This window comes from Misgurnus anguillicaudatus, chromosome 16 (genome assembly GCF_027580225.2).
Source record: "Misgurnus anguillicaudatus chromosome 16, ASM2758022v2, whole genome shotgun sequence".
Taxonomy (NCBI): Eukaryota; Metazoa; Chordata; class Actinopteri; order Cypriniformes; family Cobitidae; genus Misgurnus; species Misgurnus anguillicaudatus.
In genome coordinates, this window is record NC_073352.2 from 22062911 (window position 1) to 22084793 (window position 21883).

Genomic DNA, 21883 nt, shown 5'->3' on the forward strand with positions numbered 1-21883 from the left:
GCACAAATGAGTGTATATCACTAATGCAATCAAGGATATTCAATCTGATTACCAACAGTAATTTCCTGCAAAGGCTTTTAGATCCACTTTCAAATACTCATTAATAATGAACCTTAGACTAAGGTATGACACTTTGAAGCCATGGATAAATCATATAACTTGGGTTTAGAAGCATCTTTAAAACTTTACTTTAAAGTTTTGTGTGAAGTATTCTTGAAAGAAGGTTTGCTTTATGGCGCTTTTCCATTGCATAGTACCCCACGGTTTGGTTTGGTTTAGTGAGCGTTTCCATTGGATGCAGTACGTAGCACCCGATACTTTTTTTTCCGTACCACCTCAGTTGGGGTTCCAAGCGACCCAAGCTGATACCAAACGTGACGCCAAAACACCATAGATCACTGATTGATCTAAGAGAATCGTCACTACCAGTGCCATCGCTAAAGATTAGCTTTACCTCAGTGCTAGCTTGTGCTGTCTCAAGCAAACATGTTGTCATCTGTGCTCTGCTAAAAGTCCCCAAACTTCCTTTTAGCGATGAAAAACATCCACAGGTTGAGAATCAGGAACACCATAACAGTTTTTTCCAGACTTGCAGTTTGTGGCGGCACATTGGCGACGAGCACGTCAGCATTACAGTATATATGCTTAAATGCAACTTCAATGAGGCTCAGCGGAGCGCCGTCAACTGACCCCACCGGTGTTTGTACAGAAACTGTCATATGATACAAAAGTAGTGATAAAAACAATGTGCAAAAATCTATTTGTGGTGGTCCATTTTAATTTTGTGGTGGACTGAGAAATAAATGAATGTATGGGAATGTACAACGACGCAGTTGTATGATGTCACAGCAGTAGACAGCGCAAATATAACGACACGCCTATAATCCCTCCCACTCCGAAGTGATACTAATCTCGATGGAAAAGCTAACCACGCCAAAGTGAGGTGAGCGGACCCGACCTGACCCAAACCAAACGGTGGGGTATTATGCAATGGAAAAGCGCCATTATAGTGGTTATGTTTATCTTCCAAACCACTGTCTGTTAATTTCTCTTACCCTACCTATTCCAAAGAATTATGTATCAAAACTATATATTAAAGAATTACCAAGAAAAAATACTGTAGGCTACTAATTTTGTACTTTTATATAAAAGTTTGGAAATTTACAACGATTTCACCAGACTTGCTTCTATTTTTCAATCTATATATATATTTTAAACTTTTTCACACTGTGGGATCTTCTGCAGTAAGCAGCAGCTTGTGTGTTCCAATGACAAAACTTGGGTTAGGTTCAAACTACACAAATTAGCCAAAATAGCTGCATTGAGAAAATTGATGGACCCAAAATTGTTACATTTTCTATTTAAGCTACAGCTTTTTTCGTTGTATGTATGTACAATATTAATCCAACAAGCTGAATGGCTGTACACTGACGCCAGTCTGAGGTCATTGCCTTTCTGAGGTCTTCTATTTCCAGCACATACTCAGTTTATCATGTTACTAAGCACAAAATACAAACACATTTCTGCACATTTAAAGAAGCTAATAGTTGTTCTGACACAGCACTAATGAAAGAGATGTTTCTTTCAATCAAATAGCCTACCTAATTTTTATCTGTAGATTGCATTTTTGTTTTAGCATAATGCGATTATAAGTTTGTTTTAATAGGTTTTAACACATTTCAAATATGTAGACCTATACACAGTTAATAAAACCCAAGAGCAGTTTGCCATTGTCTATCTTAAAAGTCTTAAAGCTCATGTTCTTCCTGTGTTTTGAAGCTTTGATTGTGTTTACAGTGTACAATATAACATGTGTTCATGTTTCACGTTTAAAAAATGAATCTAAAATTAATAAAAATAATCTATGAAGTCCCGCCTTCAGAAATATGTAACGAGTTCTGATTGTTTAGTGTGTTGTAATTCGACAGCAGCTTAGCTTAGCAGAGCCGTTTAAAGGACAAGTTCGGTATTTTACACTTAAAGCCCTGTTTTCAGATTGCTTATGAAGAAATAAAACGGTTTTGCCTGAAATTTTCGGGTGTTTATTGTATCACCTCCCACCTCTACAATGGCTGTATAGGTGCACAGGAACAATCCTTTCTAAAATGCATTAAACTTTCGTTTACAAAGACATGAAACTCACCGAGTGGTCAGGGGTGTTCACTGACATGTTCACACAAAAATCGCTGCAAAAGATGCTTTTGAACAGGTGTTTTACCATTCGTTGTAAACTTGTGGACCTATTTTTCCAAACGCCTCACACCCGTACATTCTTCCGTTGAGAGCTTGAATAATAGACACTCCAGCCCAGTTGGTGGCGATAATCCCCCTTTTGCCAATTGCAAGAATACAAACAACATTCCCGGCGCGGAGTAATACCGTACCTTACAGCACATCTAATACAAGTCAATGGCGTTGGACAAAAACTACGATAAAACCTGTTGGAAAGCATCTTTTGCAGCGATTTTTGTGTGAGCATATCAGTGAACACCCCTGACCACTTGGTGAGTTTCACGTCTTTCTAAACGAAAGTTTAATGCATTTTAGGAAGGAGTGGGAGGTGATACAATAAACACCAGAAAATTCTCGGGCCAGCATCATATGTCGAAATTTCAGTCATATTTCATCATAAACAATCTGAAAACAGGGCTTTAAGTGTAAAACATCGAACTTGTCCTTTAAGCCAAAGCTGGCGAATGGCATATTCTTGTGGGCGGAGTTTAGTCAAAAACTCTTGATGTCATTCAACCGGGAAGTAGACGGCTGTAGTTCAAACCGACCGTTCGCTGTAGGCTTTGAAATGGGAATTCTGTTAAAGAAAATATATCGACTGGCAGTGACCTTTGAGCTTTATCATTTTGCAGGTATTATTTATGCTCTAACAGCAATATTACACACTAACTTAAGTTTGAAAAATGGGATCAGGAAGAATGTGACCTTTAAATAATAAAACACAGTTACATCAATACAACAGTATGAGCATGATTTTCTGGAAACTGTATAAATGAATTCCATCCTTTGATAAAACAGAAACTTTTTATTACAACAATTGCACAAGCCTAAATTTGCATTTTAATTATAGGACTTTGATTGCAATCATACTAACCATTAAGTAATTTCTAAATAGAAGGTACCCCAGTGCATTTTTGACCTGGAAAATACAGTTACAAAGTGATTACAAAACTCTAATTCCTCAACCCCACCTATGAGTAACTCATTTTCAAGTCTTAGGACATGATGTTTTTAGCAAGTGTAGATAATCAGTACAATAATATGTCTATATTTAGGCATGGCGACTGGCAAAACAAAGTGTCAATGCAACACATAAAGATTTATTATGAAATTGCATGCAGTATATAAAAATGTTCCTTGTTCCCAGTTAAAATGAGATTTATGCAGTTATTGCATTTATATGTAGTTATTGTACTGTAAATGGAAATCAACTGTCATCAGTCCATTGCAAATCTTCCTTCCCGGTCACGCGTGCAAACTACTCAAGGAAAAGTGGCCTGGAGCTGAATCCTCAAGTAGCTTGATACCATGGCAACCCATAGGCCTGATTCTTAGTGAGGTAAGGCACACAAGTGTCTGTGGGCAGTTGATTACAACCTTATAAGGCTTTTTTAGACTGAGAATGATGATATTGGTGAGTCATATATGAGTGTGGCACTCCGTTTCATATCTGTGAACAAATGACAAATAAAGTTAGACTAATACAAGGTGAAATGTTAAAGAGACATAAAATGTTTTCCAAATGTCATTTTAAGTAATTAATGATTTTTTTCTTTCTTTTTGCTGGCTTTTTGCGTGCTAAAAATAAAACTTTCGTCATACTTTTGTCATTATTTACCCACCCTCATTTCATTCTAATCCTGTATTATATTTTATGTCATACATGAGATGTCTTTCCATATAAATGTGAATTGTGATAAATAAAAATAGTCCATACAATTTAGGTAACTTAGACTGAGGAACAGAGTGAAATTTACACATGATGGGAACCAACACAAACCATTTTTACTGTCCATACAGTGATTTCAGTGCAATGTCATAGTTACGGTGAAAAGTGTCATTTAAAGCTCCAAGTCAATTTTACAGTAATATTTATCTGTAAAGTGAGCAAGCTATGCTTCATGAGGTGTAAGTGAACAAAGACAACAATACATCAATGACATGACAGAAATAAGTAAATGATACACTCCCAGAATAAAGGTACATGAAGGTACAAAGCTGTTACTGGGGGCGGTACCTTTTCAAAAAGTACACTTTTGTACCTAAAAGTGAATCACTGGTACCTTATAGGTACATACTGGTACCTCAAAGGCAGTGGCGGCCGGTTACTTCTTTTTTTGAGGGCGCTCGATGCGAACATGTATGTAGCCCGTCATGTGTGTGGTTCCTTTTTTCAGAATACTGTATGTGTTATGCGCATCAAGAGATCCTGTGTGCATCACGTGTCTTGTCAAAATAAGTGCCTGCTGCAGATGTATCTAAAGGATTTATGATAAAAGTGACGCTCGCGTTTGCCAGATACTCGCATAATCTCATGCATAATCAGAGTTCGCTGTTAAGGAATGCCTTGCATGTTTATCATAAACGGTTTTGACGCGTGTGCAGCAAACATTTATTTTGACAAAACACGTAATGCACATGGTTTACATGACGCAACAGACACATATTTTGAAAACGCAAGCAACACACATGACACTCCGAACTGTGGGGATTAGCAGAACAGATGAACCCAAATGCAGACGATGTCGGGGAAAACAGAAAACACTTTTATTTATACACTTAACAAAACAAAGACCCACGAGGGGGTGCACAACATGAAACATAAAACTGACAGATAACACTGAGACTGAGACTGAGACTATGACTAGATCGCTAGACTAGAATGCACACGCAACACGAGCACACAACACAATGATCCTGCACAGAACTAAAGAAACACTGACATTAAATAGAGCAAACCAAACAAGATAACGAGCGGGGAACAGGTGATGGGAATAAGTAATAATTAACAATAAGCAGGAGAACGAGGGGGCAGGGACAAGAGACAAGACACTGGAGGGACATGCCAAACACAAAAACTAGGCATGAACCTCCACACAAGGCCAGGGACTGCCAGAACTCTGCCACCATGACAAAATACAAAATTTAACAAGACTTCAAGGCAGAGTCCTGACAGTAGCCCTCCCTCAAAGGACGCCACCTGGCGTCCAAAAAGGGAACACACAAGACAAGAACACATGACTGATACTATACAAGACAAGACTAGAACACATCAGACTAAAACTTAACAAACAAGAGGTGCCAAAAACAAGATAAAACAAAACTAAATCAAACACACATAAGTCCACAAGATACTAAAACAGGACAGTCCACGGGGGTTTGGGGCGAGGACGCAGCTGGGATTCCGCGGGACGAATCGAACATACAAAAAGTGCTAAACATGCTAAACATCTCAGTCTCACAGAAATTCCTCTTTTAGAAATGTCAGCCAGAAAACAGCCCAATCAGAAAAACTGATGCTTATGACATCACAGGCATCTAACTGCCCCTCCACTTTAAAATAATTGGCTACATTTTTTGAGTGGCAGCAAAGTCAGTCAATCAGTAATGAGTTTGCAAGTTAAGCCAGTAGGGGGAGGCAAATAGGTGCAAAACCACTTGTTTAAAATCCCCCACCCTAATAGAGCTATCTGAGAGAGGTTTTTAGATAGCTTCTAAGGCCTTACAGACCCAAACAAAAAAAAATTTGTCTACATGTCACATCACAGAACAAGGATAAATACTCCGTTCAATCATTCTATGTCACCTTTAACATTTACAAGTAAAATAGCTGCCATTTGAAGCAATTCATGAACAAATTGCCAAAGACACAAACAACATTCTCATCCCTCTCAACTCCATGCCCTCTTTTAACAGTACAAACCATAGACTGTAAAAGATAGCACAAACACAAAGTTAATTCCCAAAGCACAAGCAGTGTTGTTTCAGCAAATTGTTAACAGTACCTTAAAGTTTAAACAACTGCGGTCATAAGTCATTTGTGAAAGAGCATCTAACTTTACTGTACTCACTCAGTGTATCGACTCATCTCAAATCCATCCATACAGTGCTGAATAAGTAATGACAAATGGAGTCATTTACCCTGTAGTAAAGGGTTAAGTGTTTCTGAGCCATCTCCTTGGAAAGTTAATACACTTAAGAAAGTTAGCAATGTCTGCTTACCTCAGATGTTGCAAGAGGTGAAGTTTATTTTTCAGAGTGTCAGCCACTGGAGTCAGTGGATCTTTTATGAAGTGTGATAGCGAGGCCATAAATATTTTAACACCACATTTCTTTCATCTTTCAAGTTTAAACACCAAGCTTACAACAACGAATGCAGCAATACATCTCTACAACCCTCTCCTAAGACAGTAAAACAAAGCTTCTAATGCTTGATGACAGCGATTTCTAGAGCTTGTAATTCTGTAATAAACTTGAATGACTTTAGGATGAAATTTATCATAAAAAGTGCTTTGTTGAAGAAACAAATGATTGAATTGAAGTTTGGAATATGTGACCTACTGTAGCAATGACCAGTTTTGTTCTGGATACTGATATGTCCCAACCAAGCGCCTTAGCCAACCAAGACTTTTGTTGATCAACCAGCTTCACTAAAAAGGCCATGTTGGACATTCATTTTTCTTTAGCTAAGAGACAATACACTGGTCAACATTACTATGATTGATCTACTGGTTAAAACAGCATCAAACCAGTATTATCATATATGACCTTAAATAGAATGTTTGCTGTTTAAGACTGTTTTGGTAGAGTATCAGTGTACAAGCCAAGAAAGTGTTAGTCCAGATCAATAAATTTCCATTATAAGTCAAGCTTACAGGTCATCTTTTGAAAATGGAAATGTTGGAATCACTTTACAGCTCTTAGTAAACACGAATAAGCACAGAGCCAAATGGAAATCTACAGGGTCTAATATAAGCAGAGCAAAATAAAATGGTTGTCCTGATTCATGAGAAAAACTGTCTATTTAAAATCATACCTACTGTAATGATAGACACAGATATGCATAAACCACTCATGTAAAACAAAATGCAAAGTCTTGACATTACAGTATCACTGTACAGCCTGACCTAACTGTTTCATTTAAAGGGATAGTTCACCCAAAAATGAAAATTCTGTCATCATTTACTTGTTACAAACCCGCATACATTTCTTTGTTCTGATGAACACAAAGGAAGATATTTTGAGAAATATTTATATAACCAAAACGTTTGTGGACCCCATTTACTTCCATAATATTCTTTTATGAAAGTGAATGGGGTCCATGAACAGCTTGGTTACAAACATTTCTCAAAATATCTTCCTTTGTGTTCATCAGAACAAAAAAATTAATGCATAAAACATGAGATTGAGTAAATGATCACAGAACTATCCCTTTAATAGGTGTTATATACAATTAATTTTATGGGTACATATACTGTAACATGTTTTATGGTTAGCTGGATATAGATAATTTACAATATGTATAATTTATTTTTTTTAGGCAGCTGCTTTCTCTTAGCAATATACCTCATTACTAATTTGGATTTGAATAAAAGCGTCTGCTAAATGTACAAATTGTTCTGACCTTGTTACTAAAATGTACCTAATGCCAACTCAGCAAGAATGTAAATGGCAGTTAATATACAATTCCCCTCCTTGGGATTAATGAGTTAATAGTGAAACTTACCTGTCACAATTTGACCATAATCTGTACATACCTGTTTGACATCTTGTGGAGGTAAACTACAAGCACAGTGAAATAAAGCCTATGTTGTATGAAGCAAGTAGACTTACTACTTCTGCAAGTTACAGTTATTACGGTATTACTCATGTAAATAGTAGGTGGGTGCCTAGTTGGCTTGTGCTTATTTTGTTTATATTTACATAAATGGATGTAAATATACATTTACATTTGTATGTGCAACAGAGCATTTGGAAGGATAATTTTAGTCTCAGTTTTATAAATTTACCTTTATTCATTTTTAGTATTTCATCAATAGTGTTTATTAATTTACTACACATAATCTTTTTAGTTAATATTATTTATGTTTTTTTTTTAAAGAAGTCAGCTTCCCTTTTAATAAATTAAACGCCTTAATTAAAATCGTTGTTTTGAAAAGACCCTCTATGAAAATACTGCATAATATTAAGCTGAGGGCGCTGATTTGTACAGTTATGGACGTTGCACGTACTTTGCCTGAACCCTATCCATGTACACATCAGTCAGTTACATTTCAGTCTCCACCCCATAAATGAAGAAATCCCGCCTTCTCTGTTGGAAGTACTGTTCAACTGACCAATCGCTGCTCGAAACTTCCCAGCGTGTGACCAACCGCGGACGTTTTGGGAGCCTCGATAGGCGGAACAATAGTGGGCCTGGCTCGTAGGTTTGGTTGTGTGGGTAAGCATTGAATAAGATTTTGTGAGTTTTCTTTATTATTTTGCGACTATTTTTTAATTTAACATAAATTCGCAATGTCTGTGTAAGCAGGATATGTGTTTGGAGTCTATGTCTTTACTGTACTCTTGTACTTTGAGCTTCATACCGCTGTGATAACAGTTTCCTGTGTTAAAGTAACCGCATGGATATCAACGGTCATTTCTTCTATCTGAATAAAATCAATTCATGTGCTTAGTTTATGAAATATTTTGGCGCGTTGTGTAAAACTCCAAGGCATTTTCTGGCATCTTACGAGGCTCTGCAGGAGCTTTATTTATAACTACAATTATTATATAATTGCTTGAGGTTGTGACATTACATTAATACAATGTATTACAAAATATATATTTGTTAACATGCTTTTAAATTGACGCTACAAAATAGTAGCATTGTTACCTCAGGTGACTGTTTTAATATCTAGCTTTGCTTTTGGTAATGTAGACAAAACTTTAAGCTCACTTGAACCGACAGCCTTGCGATGTTTATCTTAATTTAGTATTTAATGTGCTGTAATGTACTTTAACTTATGTGTAAATTGTATGTTGATTTTCTTATAGACTCGGTGGACCGGAGCTGATTTGGACCGGGCTGAATATCACCACACCTTGTTTTTTGGACAACTTCATCCATAGGGCTTTACATCATACTCCACCGGATACTTTCATCCCATTGCATTGCAAGGAATAATAATTCAGGATCTGTATTTTTCTTCTTATCAATGGCATGGCTTTTGAAGAAACTTGATTTTTCTTGAAGTGTTTGGAAAATTCTGAGGAAAAACTGAAGTTACTGTTTTGAAGTAAAGTTTTACTACAACGATGGATCAGCAAGCAGCTGGAGGGGAGGACCCAAATAAGCCTTCCAAAAAGAAATCCAGCGAGGATGAGAGTAAAAACAAAAAACTGGTAGGTATATTCAGATAACTAACCTTTTATTACATATATTAGCCTGTATTACAATTTCAAGATCAGCTTTGCATACAGTTCAGATTTGTGCTTTACCCCAAAACCGTTTCAATATTTTTTGACAGTCATTATGCTTGACTCCAGACAGCTTTAGTATTTAAATCATTTGCTTCTGTTCCTGCATGAATGGGCAGTTTTATGATATTAGTTAACAATGTTACTTTATAACCCTGGATAATGCTTTCACTGTAAACATTAGCTATGTCAGCACTCCCTAGTGAGGCTGTTGAACCTATCAGTATATTACCTCACAGGACCCAAAAATCCCATGCTGTTCACATGATTATGTGCTGTCAAAACACCCGGTCTTTGGTCTGAGATTTGCTATTTGTGACATCTGTGAACTATTTAAGGACGACTACGTTTGTTTTAACACTTTTATTGAAGCCTTAGTGTTGAAACTGGAACTGTTTGTTTCAGTTCACACTTGTTGCCTTTTTGAAAGTTTTCTAACGTGAAGCATTTAATGACTTGCTGACCTCAGGGAAAGAGAAAGCCATGTTACAAAATAATGCTGTTTGTTCACTGGGTTCTGTTGTGCCTCAGTGTCCACCAGTGTCAAGCATCAGGCTTTTAAACAAAGCAGTATTTTGATTACTAAAGCTGATGTGTGAGACGTGTGAGATGTTTGTCAGAGGGCCAAATATTTTTTGTGTTACTCTGATGTCAACAGACTGTGCCACTTTTGACACAGCCTCATTATATTTCATATAACATTTTAAATGACCTGGGATTGGTTTGCTCTGACCTCTAAATATGTAATACTGAATGTGGCGCAGTGTATGTTTTGGGACCTCTTCATGCATGTATTAATTAAGTTTCAAGACCGCCTAAATTCACAAAGTTTTCCACCACATGTGGCATTCCTGCCGGTGTAGATGTGGTGCTAGACTTTCCTGTAAATTTAACAAGGCTGTTTGAAGAAGATCATTTACCCACCACACTGTTCTTTTAATGGCAGGCTTTCCTTGAAACCGAATGAGCAGAGTTACTGTATGTGGAATAAGCTTGAATAACCTTAAGTTATTAAGACATGAACTCTTCCTGTAAGGTCTCGGACAGAGCTTAGCATCACAGTAGGGCTCCATATCAAGTCAGGTCAATGAGAGGCGGCTGAGTGTCTTAATTTGTGCAATCCATGTAAGATTTGTAACTTTTCTTAGCAGCTTGTCTGCTGTCACATGTGCGTTCCCTGTATCAACTGCATAACAACGTGGCTCTTTTGGAAGTGGTAGGTTGGGCTGTATGCTTACATGTGTTTTAAGAAGCACTGAAAAGTTTATTCACAGTCGCACGCACTAAGTGGTTGCACTCTTGAGCCATGGCAGGAGTTCATCCGTTTATGAGCTTCATTTGGTTTGTGGAATGTAAACGTTTGGGAGCCAGATGGGGAGATACTGATAGTTATTGTATAAATGATAGTAAAACTGGTTTGGAAACTACCACATGCAAGCTTTCTTTTTGTTGTCTCTTGTATATAGCCTGTAATTCTTTGCTAATGGTTGTGTTGTAATTAGCGATGCACTAAAATTAAAATTTCTGGGCCAATAAAAATATGGATGCACCTAGCCAGAAATTGAATGCGAAAAAAAAAATGATAAAAATTGTTGTTGCATAATTGTATTAATATTAATATAAATTTCATAAATTTTTAATTAATCTGATTCTGAGTTGGAAAAACTACAAATCCATAAAACAACAACATATTTAAGTAATGCAGTTAATACTGTGTTTAATCAAGATGTACAGCATGGCAGTTTGCCTCTGTTCTGCAGGCTCCAACAGTCTTAAAACGGCACCACGTCACGACAGTCCAGCATAAGTTACTGAATGAGTTTCTGACCTTATCATCATTTGCCAACTGACCCGATGAACATTAACTATATTTGAGAGCCTGTTGCATTTCATGGGAGGACTTGAACTCAACTTTAAAAAATATGTTTGAGTCCATGCGTGTGATCTCTTACACTTGTAAGCGAGTGTATCGAGCGCGTATCAGTTTCTGGTCGTTTTTTTCTTGCGGCTGAAAACCAATAATACAATTTTCGGTCTAAAGTTTTCACAGGCCCAAATATTGGTGCATCCCTAGTTGTATTATGCATTAATGCTTGGATAGTTAATTGCAGAGAACATAAATGATGGCATGGGACACCAACCAAAGGCTGTGGTGTGTCATGCCCTCATTCTTAAAAAATCATGATCAAAACTGTGCAAAAAGAAATGCAGTTGATAATAGGGATGCATGATCCGATATTCTGGATGGATGACCTAGCGTTATGATCTAGTCTGCTGCCTGGCCTGATTTCACTATTACACATTCTGTTGCTGATTTGGTTCCAGGTAAATTCCCTGTTGCACAACTCTGTGTAATTATGAAGTCCTGAACTTTTGCTATTACACAACAGCTCTTGTTAAAGGAAGTCGTCATGCAGGGTGGAGATACAAATCCTAAATAGTCTTTTCTTTAAAGTTTTCTTTCAAAGCTATATTTAATAAGTTTGTGTGTTTCGGACTTTTGCCTTTTATGGTAAAAGTTCAAATCAGTATAAAAACACACTGTGGCTTAACTAGTTAGACTGGATTAATGCTGAAAAAGAAAGTCTAGCAATTTACACAGTGAACAGTTGCTCCAACTGTGGGATTGAAGTCTGTGAAATTTTCCAATAAATTCCAGCATTGAATCTTTAGGGATGGATTTATTTGAATGAGAGCCATCTCTGGTCTTATGATAAATCTGTCCTGAGCTGGATTAGAGGAAGGTAATAACCCCTGGAGCATGCAAAGCGTTTTTACAGAGCGTTAGATTTCTGTAATGCACTGGGGCTAATCTTTACAGTTTTTTACCCAGAATCAGATCCACAGGGAGAAAAATAAACACAAGAGCAAAGACTAAGAATGCACCATTTGTTATAGTGTTTGGAGAGAGGGATGACATCACAGAACTTCTGTTTGGTCCAGAGCCTTTGTTTATGTCACAAATAAAGACAAACAAATTGAGTTTTGTTTTTCAGTGTTGACTTTCAAATTAAGTTTGTATTCATAAATTATTTTTTGTGGTGAAACACCTTGTGTTTTTTAATGTTCATGAATATTGATCCAGCAGTTGTGAAATGTCTAGATATCCTCACTTATTTATACAGCGGGAATCTGTGATACCAAATGAAGTCCAATAATCGGAATTCTGAGCATTCCAGAGTATGCTGAATGGAAGTTTACCTCTGTTAAATTCCATTACAAATGAATGAATCTCTTAAAATAGAATATAAGCCTGTCTGCGGTTACATAACGCTGCAATGGAGCCCAGAACAGCACGTTCCTTTGTACTCATGATGTAGATGACTGAAATGATGAAGACCTTTGTTAGATGTGATGGTCAATTTTTAACAAGAACTTTAAATGACCCTAGGCTACTTGTGCTCAAGTTAAGTCAGACCAGAATTGGTTGAGTGGTAAAGCCCATGTTATAGTCGTGTGTAAGGTCTATGCTGTAGGTTATCCGTAGCTCTGCGTAGATTGACGTGCACCTTGCCAAATTTTAAAAGGCACGTTAGTTCTATGCGGACTGCAAGGGCTGTGATTGGTCCACTAGAACCCTTCCCGTCAGGTAAAAAACTGCGTAATATGTATTTCCGTTTGCGACAGTGAGAACAAAGGGGCTGTTTACACTTGGTATTAAAGGGATAGTTCGGCCAAAAACGATATTAAACCCATGATTTACTCACCCCCAAGCTGTCCGAGTTGCATATGTCCATCTTTTTTCAGACAAACACATTTTCGGATATTTTAGAAAATATTTTAGATCTTTCTGTTGATTAAATGTAATGTTACGGGGTCCAGCAATAGTCCACGACCTTCAAGTCCAAAAAAAGTGCGTCCATCCTTCACAAATTAAATCCAAACGGCTCCAGGATGATAAACAAAGGTCTTCTGAGGGTAATCCGTGCAGTGTTGTTGTAGAAATATCCATATTTAAAATGTTATTAACGTTATTAACTACCTTCCGGTAGCCACATGTGTGTTTACGCTACAAAAGCAATCCGATTGAAAGGGGTTTTGACTGCCTCTGAACGTGGTTGAAAGTGGTCGAAAGTTTACACCTGGCATTAACGTCGTCCACTTGTGAACGCATGTTAATGCCTAGTGTAAACAGCCTCAAAGATGGCCCAGTTGAGGAGTGATTTAACTAAAACTGCAACAAAAGTCACTGTCTATTTCCATCACTGCTGGTCTTCTCAAAACATACACAACAAGCTGATGCTTCTTCTTTGTTTGTGGGTTAAGAGCAAGCTGCTTCTTTGGCGGTTGAGCTGCTACTGTGAATAACATACGCGTGGATACTGCCTACCTGCAGTGTGCATGGAAGGGCCTGATTGCTCGTTTTTATTCATCATAGAGGTCTGAATAGGCTAATTGAACTTATTATGAAACAGAATCAAATCATTCCTCAAAACTGCCTAAAGATTGTTTTGTTCACACTAGGGTTGTGCCGATAGACAATACTGTCTTTTGACGATAGTCAGACGTATTGCAGATAGCTATAGCCTTCATGACGATAGTTGGCTTTTTTGCCAATTCATGTTTTAAATAATTATTATGCTATAATTATTATTATCATCATAATTTCACATTAACATTTCTGATTAACCTGCATTTGCGACATCAACGTGCATTGTGGGCTTTTCCCTTCACAATCGAGCTTGTTTGCACCCGGCTCTGACTTCTTGTGCAGTTGAGTTTGTAATACGTTCTGTTTTTTGTCCATCAAAACAAGTGGCTTGTCATAGATAAATGAGTAAAAAATTAGCAGATAAATGAATAATGAAACTATTGCCTCGCCCCCGATAATATCTTGTAATGGCGCTCTCCCAGGATGATGGTAGTATGATCTGGACAATATGGCCCAACACTAGTTCACATGAACTGAATTTCTTCTCATGAGAAACGACCTATCCGAGGCAGCTGTGGTTTGTTTTACTAGAACAAATGTATCTTTGCTCTTCAGGGACTTTGATAGTTTTTTGGCCTGTAAGTTCTCCCAGGCCAAGTAAAAAATGTTGACTGTAATGTTTTATTTGCAAATGTGTCAAGGTTGTTTAACTTGTTTAACAAATGGATTATCTTAGTTATTTTAAAATCTGATTCAAGGTCTTGGTGCTTGCTATTTTAATTCTCATGCTATCAAACCAAGTAAGCCCATTTAGAAAAGCGCTGTTGTACTATATTTTATCACAAAATAAAATATAAACTATACAGTATGTACTTAATCTTCAAGTGCCATTTTATATTGGCATACAAATGCAGTACAAGATATCATGTGTACAGCACACTTGGGTGGATCGGCAGTTGTGACACAGTTGAACAGTCATGAGTTAGAGCAAACTAGCTACATTTGCATCAGTGTAAAAAAACAACAACAGTAACTGGAACATCTCCAACCTCAAAGTTTCACATAATATTAGCAACATAGTGTACTGTGGTTATGTATTTTTAACACATGCATGTTCAATGTTTCCCACAGTATTTTGACGTCACACACTAATTACCATATATGTGACATCATCGCGTTGTGTTTTATCAAGAAACACTACTGCTAACATTTTGTTAAGCCATGATAAACTCTAATTTGTGGCGGCCAGTGTTGATTCCGTTGGGGTCCGCCACAAATAAATCAATGTATAGGAAACACTGATGTTTGTGTGCTCTCATGGATCTTAAGTTTGTGATTTTCAAAAAGTGGAGTATTTCAATTGAGCAACCATTTGGGTGTGGGTCTATAGCTGGCCTTTTTAACTCAAATAAAGACTTTGGCATCTTGGAGACCAAAAGGAAGTAAAACACATGTTAAGTGTCTGACGGACACAGGAAATGAAGAAGGGAAGTGCTTTAGTCACAATGGGGGAAGCACAGCCTGACCATTATGACATCATCCTTTCAAATATATGTTTCTGGCTACCAGTGCTCTATTCATAATACACACATTGTGATGTTATGAGACAGCTATATCAGTTTTGAATGCTCTGAATGTCTCATATAATGTTGTCTTTTCTGATAAGCTTTTCCATATCAAATCCATCACATTTCATGGTTGTTCAGACCAACCTATCTCTGCTTTGTGTGTTCTGTGCCATTAAACTGGAGAAAATTGCATGTTTTAGAGAAACATAAACATCGGCTCAGTTTCCTGATATAACCAACATGCCAAAGATTTTTTTCCCCATGTAAAGTCAACAAAGCTCTAGGATGTATTTATGATGCCCGCTCTATTGTTTATAAGTCATCAGTTATTTCCTCTTTGTTCTGTACGAAGACAATTTTTTGTGTTATTTTTAGAAAGTGCTTGCTTCATTCAAATTAGTCTTCTCTGAATGTTGAAAACAGTTTAGCCTTGTTTGACTGACTTAATGAATAGATACTTTCTTTTCGTATACATCTGCCCTGCTTAGCAAAGTCATCTAGTAACATATATGTGTAGTTTAGATTCAATAAAAGTTAAAAGTTAAAACAGCTAGTTGTCGATAGGGTTGACAATAGTAAGACATATGGCCGATAGTGGGCTTTCATGACGATAGTTGGCATATTATTATGCTATTATTATTATCATCAGTTTCACATTAATATTTCCGCACTTGCGACACCAATGCACACTGCATGCTTTTCCTTGCATAAGAGAGCTTGTGGGCTTCTCTTTGCGTGAGAGAGCACCGGAGCTTGAAATACCAACGGATATACATTTCCTTGCACTAGAGAGGTTGTTTTGTGCACATGGGTTTAAAGTCAGTGAGTGAGTTCCCTGACACACAAGAAAATTCAAAGTGCCTCGGCATCAATGGCATCAGAATTCGCGTCCCTCGGAAGAGAAAACACCGGCCGCCACAGTGACACATAGTAATAAAGTGTTTTACTCACACACACACGCGTGTCTTTTATCATAAACCCTTTCAACTTGTGTGCAGCATGAATACGCGTCCTTCGGAAGAGAAAACACCGGCCGCCACAGTGACACATAGTACTAAAGTGTTTTACTTACATAAGCTGCGCGTATCAAACCATCCCAAATGGACAATCAAAACTAGCCCAAAAGCATCCCAATTACTATTCACAGCCCAAGAACCAATAACTAATGAACAAAATACTTATATATTTAACCTGCAGAAAAACAACAACTGGTGGAAACAGTTTAAACAGTAGCTCAAATCTAAACTCGAAAAAAGCAGAGGACTGCATCTCTCGTTGAGTTCAGGCGTTATCTCTGGATTAAAGTCAAAACGGAGTTGGAGAAAGTTGTTCTTAAGAAGTTTTCAGATATAGGTAATGAAAACACATGTTTCAAAAGATACAATGCTATTTTAATGCTTTAAGTAGCCTAATGTTTTAAAAGTACACATAAACGCGGCAGACTGTACATCGCGTGACCCCAGTAACCTTACCTTAATAATGCGTAATGCCACTGCCTTGCTTTTGCATGTTTCTGTGATGAGAATCATGTGATATAAGAGTTTAATATTTAAAGACGTGAACTTGACCACAAATGTTCTGCACATGTGCACAAGGTATTTTTTGCATCTGATTGAGAAAATACTACGATTCACGCGTTTACATGCGTACATTTCTCATGCGGATCGGATCAAATTTGCATCCGATCGTCCTCAATCATGTTGATTAACGTGTTTACATGAATGCTTTTCAATACGATTGAGCCATCAATACAATTACAAACAGATTATTTGGTTGCATGTAAACCTACCTAGTGTTACTAGCTGCCCTTAGAGTAAACCAGCTTCTTTTTTTTGGTCCACCAATCCAGTGGCTTAAAAGTAAAAAATGAAAAAAAAAAATGAATAAACCATTGCCACGCCCCCAATACTAACGTGTATCAGCGACTCACTGGCTGACGATAGGACGATCTCACCATGGGGCATTTCTCACAAGTGTTGCGCGATTGTATCATTTGTTGGTCTCAAACTTGGGCCCAGTGCAACATTAGCTGCATTTACATGGACAATTGTAATCAGTTGAAATGTTCAATTTGAATAAAATGCTTCATGTAAACACCTCAATTGGAATAAAAACAACCAAACTGATTAAAAATCTAATCAGTTTGAGAGGGGTGGTTTAAACCGTTTGTATCTACTCAAAAGGATGTCCCTAGTATACCTTCGGCTCACTGTGCAGCGCTGATAGAGCGATACAGTACAGAGGAAAACTGTGGACTTTGGACAGTCTCTGCAGTACTGCTTGAAGTCAAACATGCTTTTTGGGCACATGTGAATGGGTGTTTTTGCTGCTGCTTGATATATTCAGCGTGGCACAAAGCAGTTTATATGTCGTTTATTAATTATGACCTGAAATAGACACACAGTGATTTTAGGAGGATGGCTTTATATGCGTATTTAAAAAAAGCACAAAACTATATTTGTGCAATGGGCGCATGTCAAATCTGATTTGAAGCTTGTGCCATGTGAACACGCCCATTAATCTGATCACATTATGGTGATGTGAACGCTATGATAGGATGTATCAATCAGATTTATTTCATTTTTTTTATTGAGGCAAAAGGTGTTCATGTAAACTTAGCTATTGATTCATTTTCTTAGTCATTCAGATTGGTCAAGAGGAAAGATCAATTACCTCAGTTTTACACATAAATTTGTCAATTTATTTGAGACCCTTTCATTTATTAGCATTATGATATTATTGCTTTCCTCCCACATGCATAATTATTTGTGCTTTCATCAGACTGCTTTTCCCCTTAGCTAATGATAGATAGTGTGAACCTGCCAAAGCAGCAGTGTGATTTATGTTCTTTTTGGTGTGTAATGTTTGAGGTTTTAATGTCACTCATGTGATTTGAAGCACATTAACAAATGTGCCACCAGCCTTGTAAAAGTTAGTTGTTTGCCCACACAAGTTTCATTGACACTGATAGGAAGACCTTGGTGGGTTGGGTCATGTAGTAAGAGAAAAACACTAGCACTTAATCCAGCATTTATGTGTTTTTCACATGGCTATTACTGTATAGCTTCACAAAACATGAAATGTAGGGAGTCATATATGGTGCAGTGTAACCAGGGCCGGATTAACATAAGGGCTAGGTGGGGCTGAAGCCCCAGGGCCCGCGGGATTAGGGGGCCCGTGATTGGCTGGAGGAAATGAGATTGTCAAATCATAGGAAGTTGATTTGTGTATAATAAAATAACAAGACGTTATTGGAAAATGTGACTTGAATGATATAATTCACCGCCCAATCAAATTAACTCTACAATTTGCGCCATGACGTTGGGAAACGTCTCTTTTCGTTATGCTTTCATGAACATTGTAGCGCTATAAAACTCTCGCTGGAGCAATAGTTACGCCCCTCTTTTGCAGACAGACCCATCTCCGCTGGAGTTCAAAAATGATGAAAAAAGTGATAGTGGTTCACAAAAAAAGGAAAAACAAGCTTCACCCCCCTGCCTCGTCCCCGATCCGCGTGTTTTATAAACTATATAATAGACTGCTGTGTTTTTTTTCTTCACAAAACAATATACTTTAGATATTATTTGATAGACTAGGATGTTTAAAATCTCTAGTGTAATGGACAGGACACATTAAAGGATCAAAGGTCTACAGTATTTATCTCCACATATATCATAAATATAAATTAGCATTATAACTTTTGAAGAGAAAATATAGGTGACAGGCATGGTTACGTTATAGGCTACATTTCCTACTATTTATATATTTGCATTATATAACGGCAATGAAGCTCATATGGCAAGAAATATTCTCAAATAATTAAAATAACAGCATAATGACATGAATAAACAGACAAGGAAGCAAGATTGACATGCAAATTGTATTATTATTACCGGAAAAACAGCATTATTACTGAAATAAACTCTAAATACGCCAAACACGCTGTTATAACTGCAACAAGTCTACATAAGCTCAATAACAATTGAAAAAAATCATTATTATTTCACAAAACGTTGTATGACAAACATTATATTTAAAGCAAATGTATTCTTTCAATCATTCAAGATCAACACATTATTCCATATTACTGAGCACGTTCGTCTCGCCTCGCTCTGTAATAATAGCGCTGATTGACAGGTGCGCTTCCCCGTCTATCAAACAGATCATTTTGTATAGTTCTCTTTAGAAAAATTAACCATAATTTTAACGGTTGACAAAGCGGTTTTTGTCAGATTGATTATGATTTGTATTACCTTAGTTTAACTAAAATGTCCATGGTTATGGATATTGTTATAAGACAATATAAATTTGGTTACTGTTGTTTTACAAATAAAAACTAAAAGACTATGTTAGTATAATTAAACAATGGTAAAATTAATAGCATACTTTATGTATATGCAATGTATATAAACACGGTAGAATATTTAACAAGATGTTATACATATAATTTTTTTAACTCGTGGTAAGTGTTTTGCCTTAATTGCTTCATACTGGGATTAAACAAATAAGATTACAGAAAAACTACTGAAAAACTTTATTTACATCCATTTAGAGCCAAATTACTGCATTTTTGTGTAAATCCGTGTTCATTCTGACCACAAAACATGCGCTATCACTTTAAATCAGCGCGTGCAGCTTGCGTGCCATACAGCAAAAATAGACTCGCTGCCGAAACGATCGCAGCACTGCTGCACCGCACCGCATCTGCAACGGATAGGACGGACCGCATACGTATGTGAAAGCTAACCTGTTAACATGGCTACGTAAAAAATTACGCACCGCAAACGGAGTATGTGTGAAACAGGCGTAAAGCTCTGCAATGCTTGAGAGGTAGTGTAGCCAAAATCACCTTGTATATCAGCTCTTCAATAAACTCTTCTAAAATAACAATCATAGCATTTATGTAATTGTAAATGCAGTGTAAATGTAGGCTATTAATAACCCTCATGCTATCAACATGAGGGTGATGTTTTTGAACTAAACCTAAATAATTCATGGTTAAGTACTTATTGAGGAAGTATGACTGAAGTAGGAGTAATGTTTTTGCTGATTTTTGGCAACCTTTATGTTTTTGAGTTCATATCTGGAGTAAATGCACTACATAGAGTAGAAATGTTTTATCAATAAAATGTTCCCAAAATCTGTGCAGTTGAGGGTTACTGTGTTAAATAGCCTGAACTCTTTAGTGTGCAAAAATAATAATAATAAATAATGATAAAGAAAAACATTAATTAAATACATTGATTAATAACAATAAAAAATATGTAGGCTATTGCGGTAGAAGACTGGCTTGGCAATCAGATGAAGGGGGGCCTTTGGTGTTTGCTATAGCCCCAGGGCCCAAAGTCCTCTTAATCCGGGCCTGAGTGTAACTGTGCCTGTAGTTACAGGGAATGAGCTGCATACATCTTTTGGAAATGTTGCTTTGAAATACTTAAATATATATATAAAATCATGTTGTTTAAAAAGGTGAAATTGTGTATATGTATATGAGTAGCCTAAATTCAGTCCACAACTGCGTCTATAAGACTGTTTTTACTTTTTGAGTTCATGATGTGAATGCCTTGTTGGTAAAGCAGAACATGTGCAGAACGTGAACTTTCAATTTGAAAACATGGCGAAACAACGCATTCCCCCGTCTTGTATGCCCCAAAGAAGCTAATTAAATCAGCTATATCATAGCATTTTAGATATATAAAATATGACATTGGAGGAGTCATTTTCAAACAATAATAATTCAAAATTGTGAATGTCAACTATGTAAGTGTAAAACACATTCATACATTATAACTCAGTGGATCGTGGTTATACTGGCCTTTCAGTTCTTAGTCTCTGTAGTCTCTTCCTCTTCTCCCCGTCTAAAGTCAATTCTAGACTCAAATCATGGTTTTAACTGCATGGGTCACTTTGAGATTGAAGTCTAAATAATTGTGTTTAACTTGTATACAATGTTAAGGTGTGTTTTTTAAGCCAAGGAACAAAAGAACTTGGGGAAAAAATGTTGTTTTACACATAGTCAAGTAACACACCATGAATGACATCATTGTTTTTCTTGTTCAGCTGTAAAGCGTTTAGCTGACACAGTCTCCCAGTCTGTTTGAGGGAGAACCACAGCTCGCCGGAAAGAGCTTAAGTCTGTATATCATTAGACAGATTACATCTGCAGGCCTTGCCTACATTCCGATAAGCCATGGATTGCAAATAAAGTCGGAGAGTCAGTCACCTCTACTGCTGCTTGATCCCACTTTACTTCATTGAGAAAAAGACGATGTACTTCATAGTTGTGTTTAGGACTGTAGCAATATCTGTGGTTAGATATTGTTGAGATGATGTTAACAAACCAGTCTTTACATGTCTTGCATAACCACAAATGTATGGGCAGTGCTGTTAGAGCACCAGTCTCTGCAAACTGTGTGTTTCCATGCAGAGAATAATATTGAATAATATGGACTGCAGATTGCATCTGAACTCT

The 21883-nt window shown here is 37.0% G+C and overlaps 1 protein-coding gene across 10 annotated transcripts in view; it reads left to right on the forward strand.

Moving 5' to 3' along the window:
- The first annotated feature begins 8259 nt into the window (after positions 1 to 8259).
- diaph2 (diaphanous-related formin 2) overlaps positions 8260 to 21883 on the forward strand; it is a 510829-nt gene continuing 497205 nt past the window's right edge. For 3 of the 10 annotated variants that reach the window (XM_073854351.1, XM_073854350.1, XM_073854349.1), the window contains exons 1-2: positions 8265 to 8452; positions 9049 to 9396. In XM_073854351.1, coding sequence (XP_073710452.1) covers positions 9310 to 9396 — 87 coding nt within the window. In that variant the 5' untranslated portion in view covers positions 8265 to 8452; positions 9049 to 9309. Of the gene's footprint in view, positions 8474 to 8627; positions 8647 to 8689; positions 8798 to 9048; positions 9397 to 21883 lie in introns of those variants that run through there. The other 7 variants (XR_012357976.1, XM_073854348.1, XM_073854345.1 and 4 more) reach the window with 7 other exon arrangements.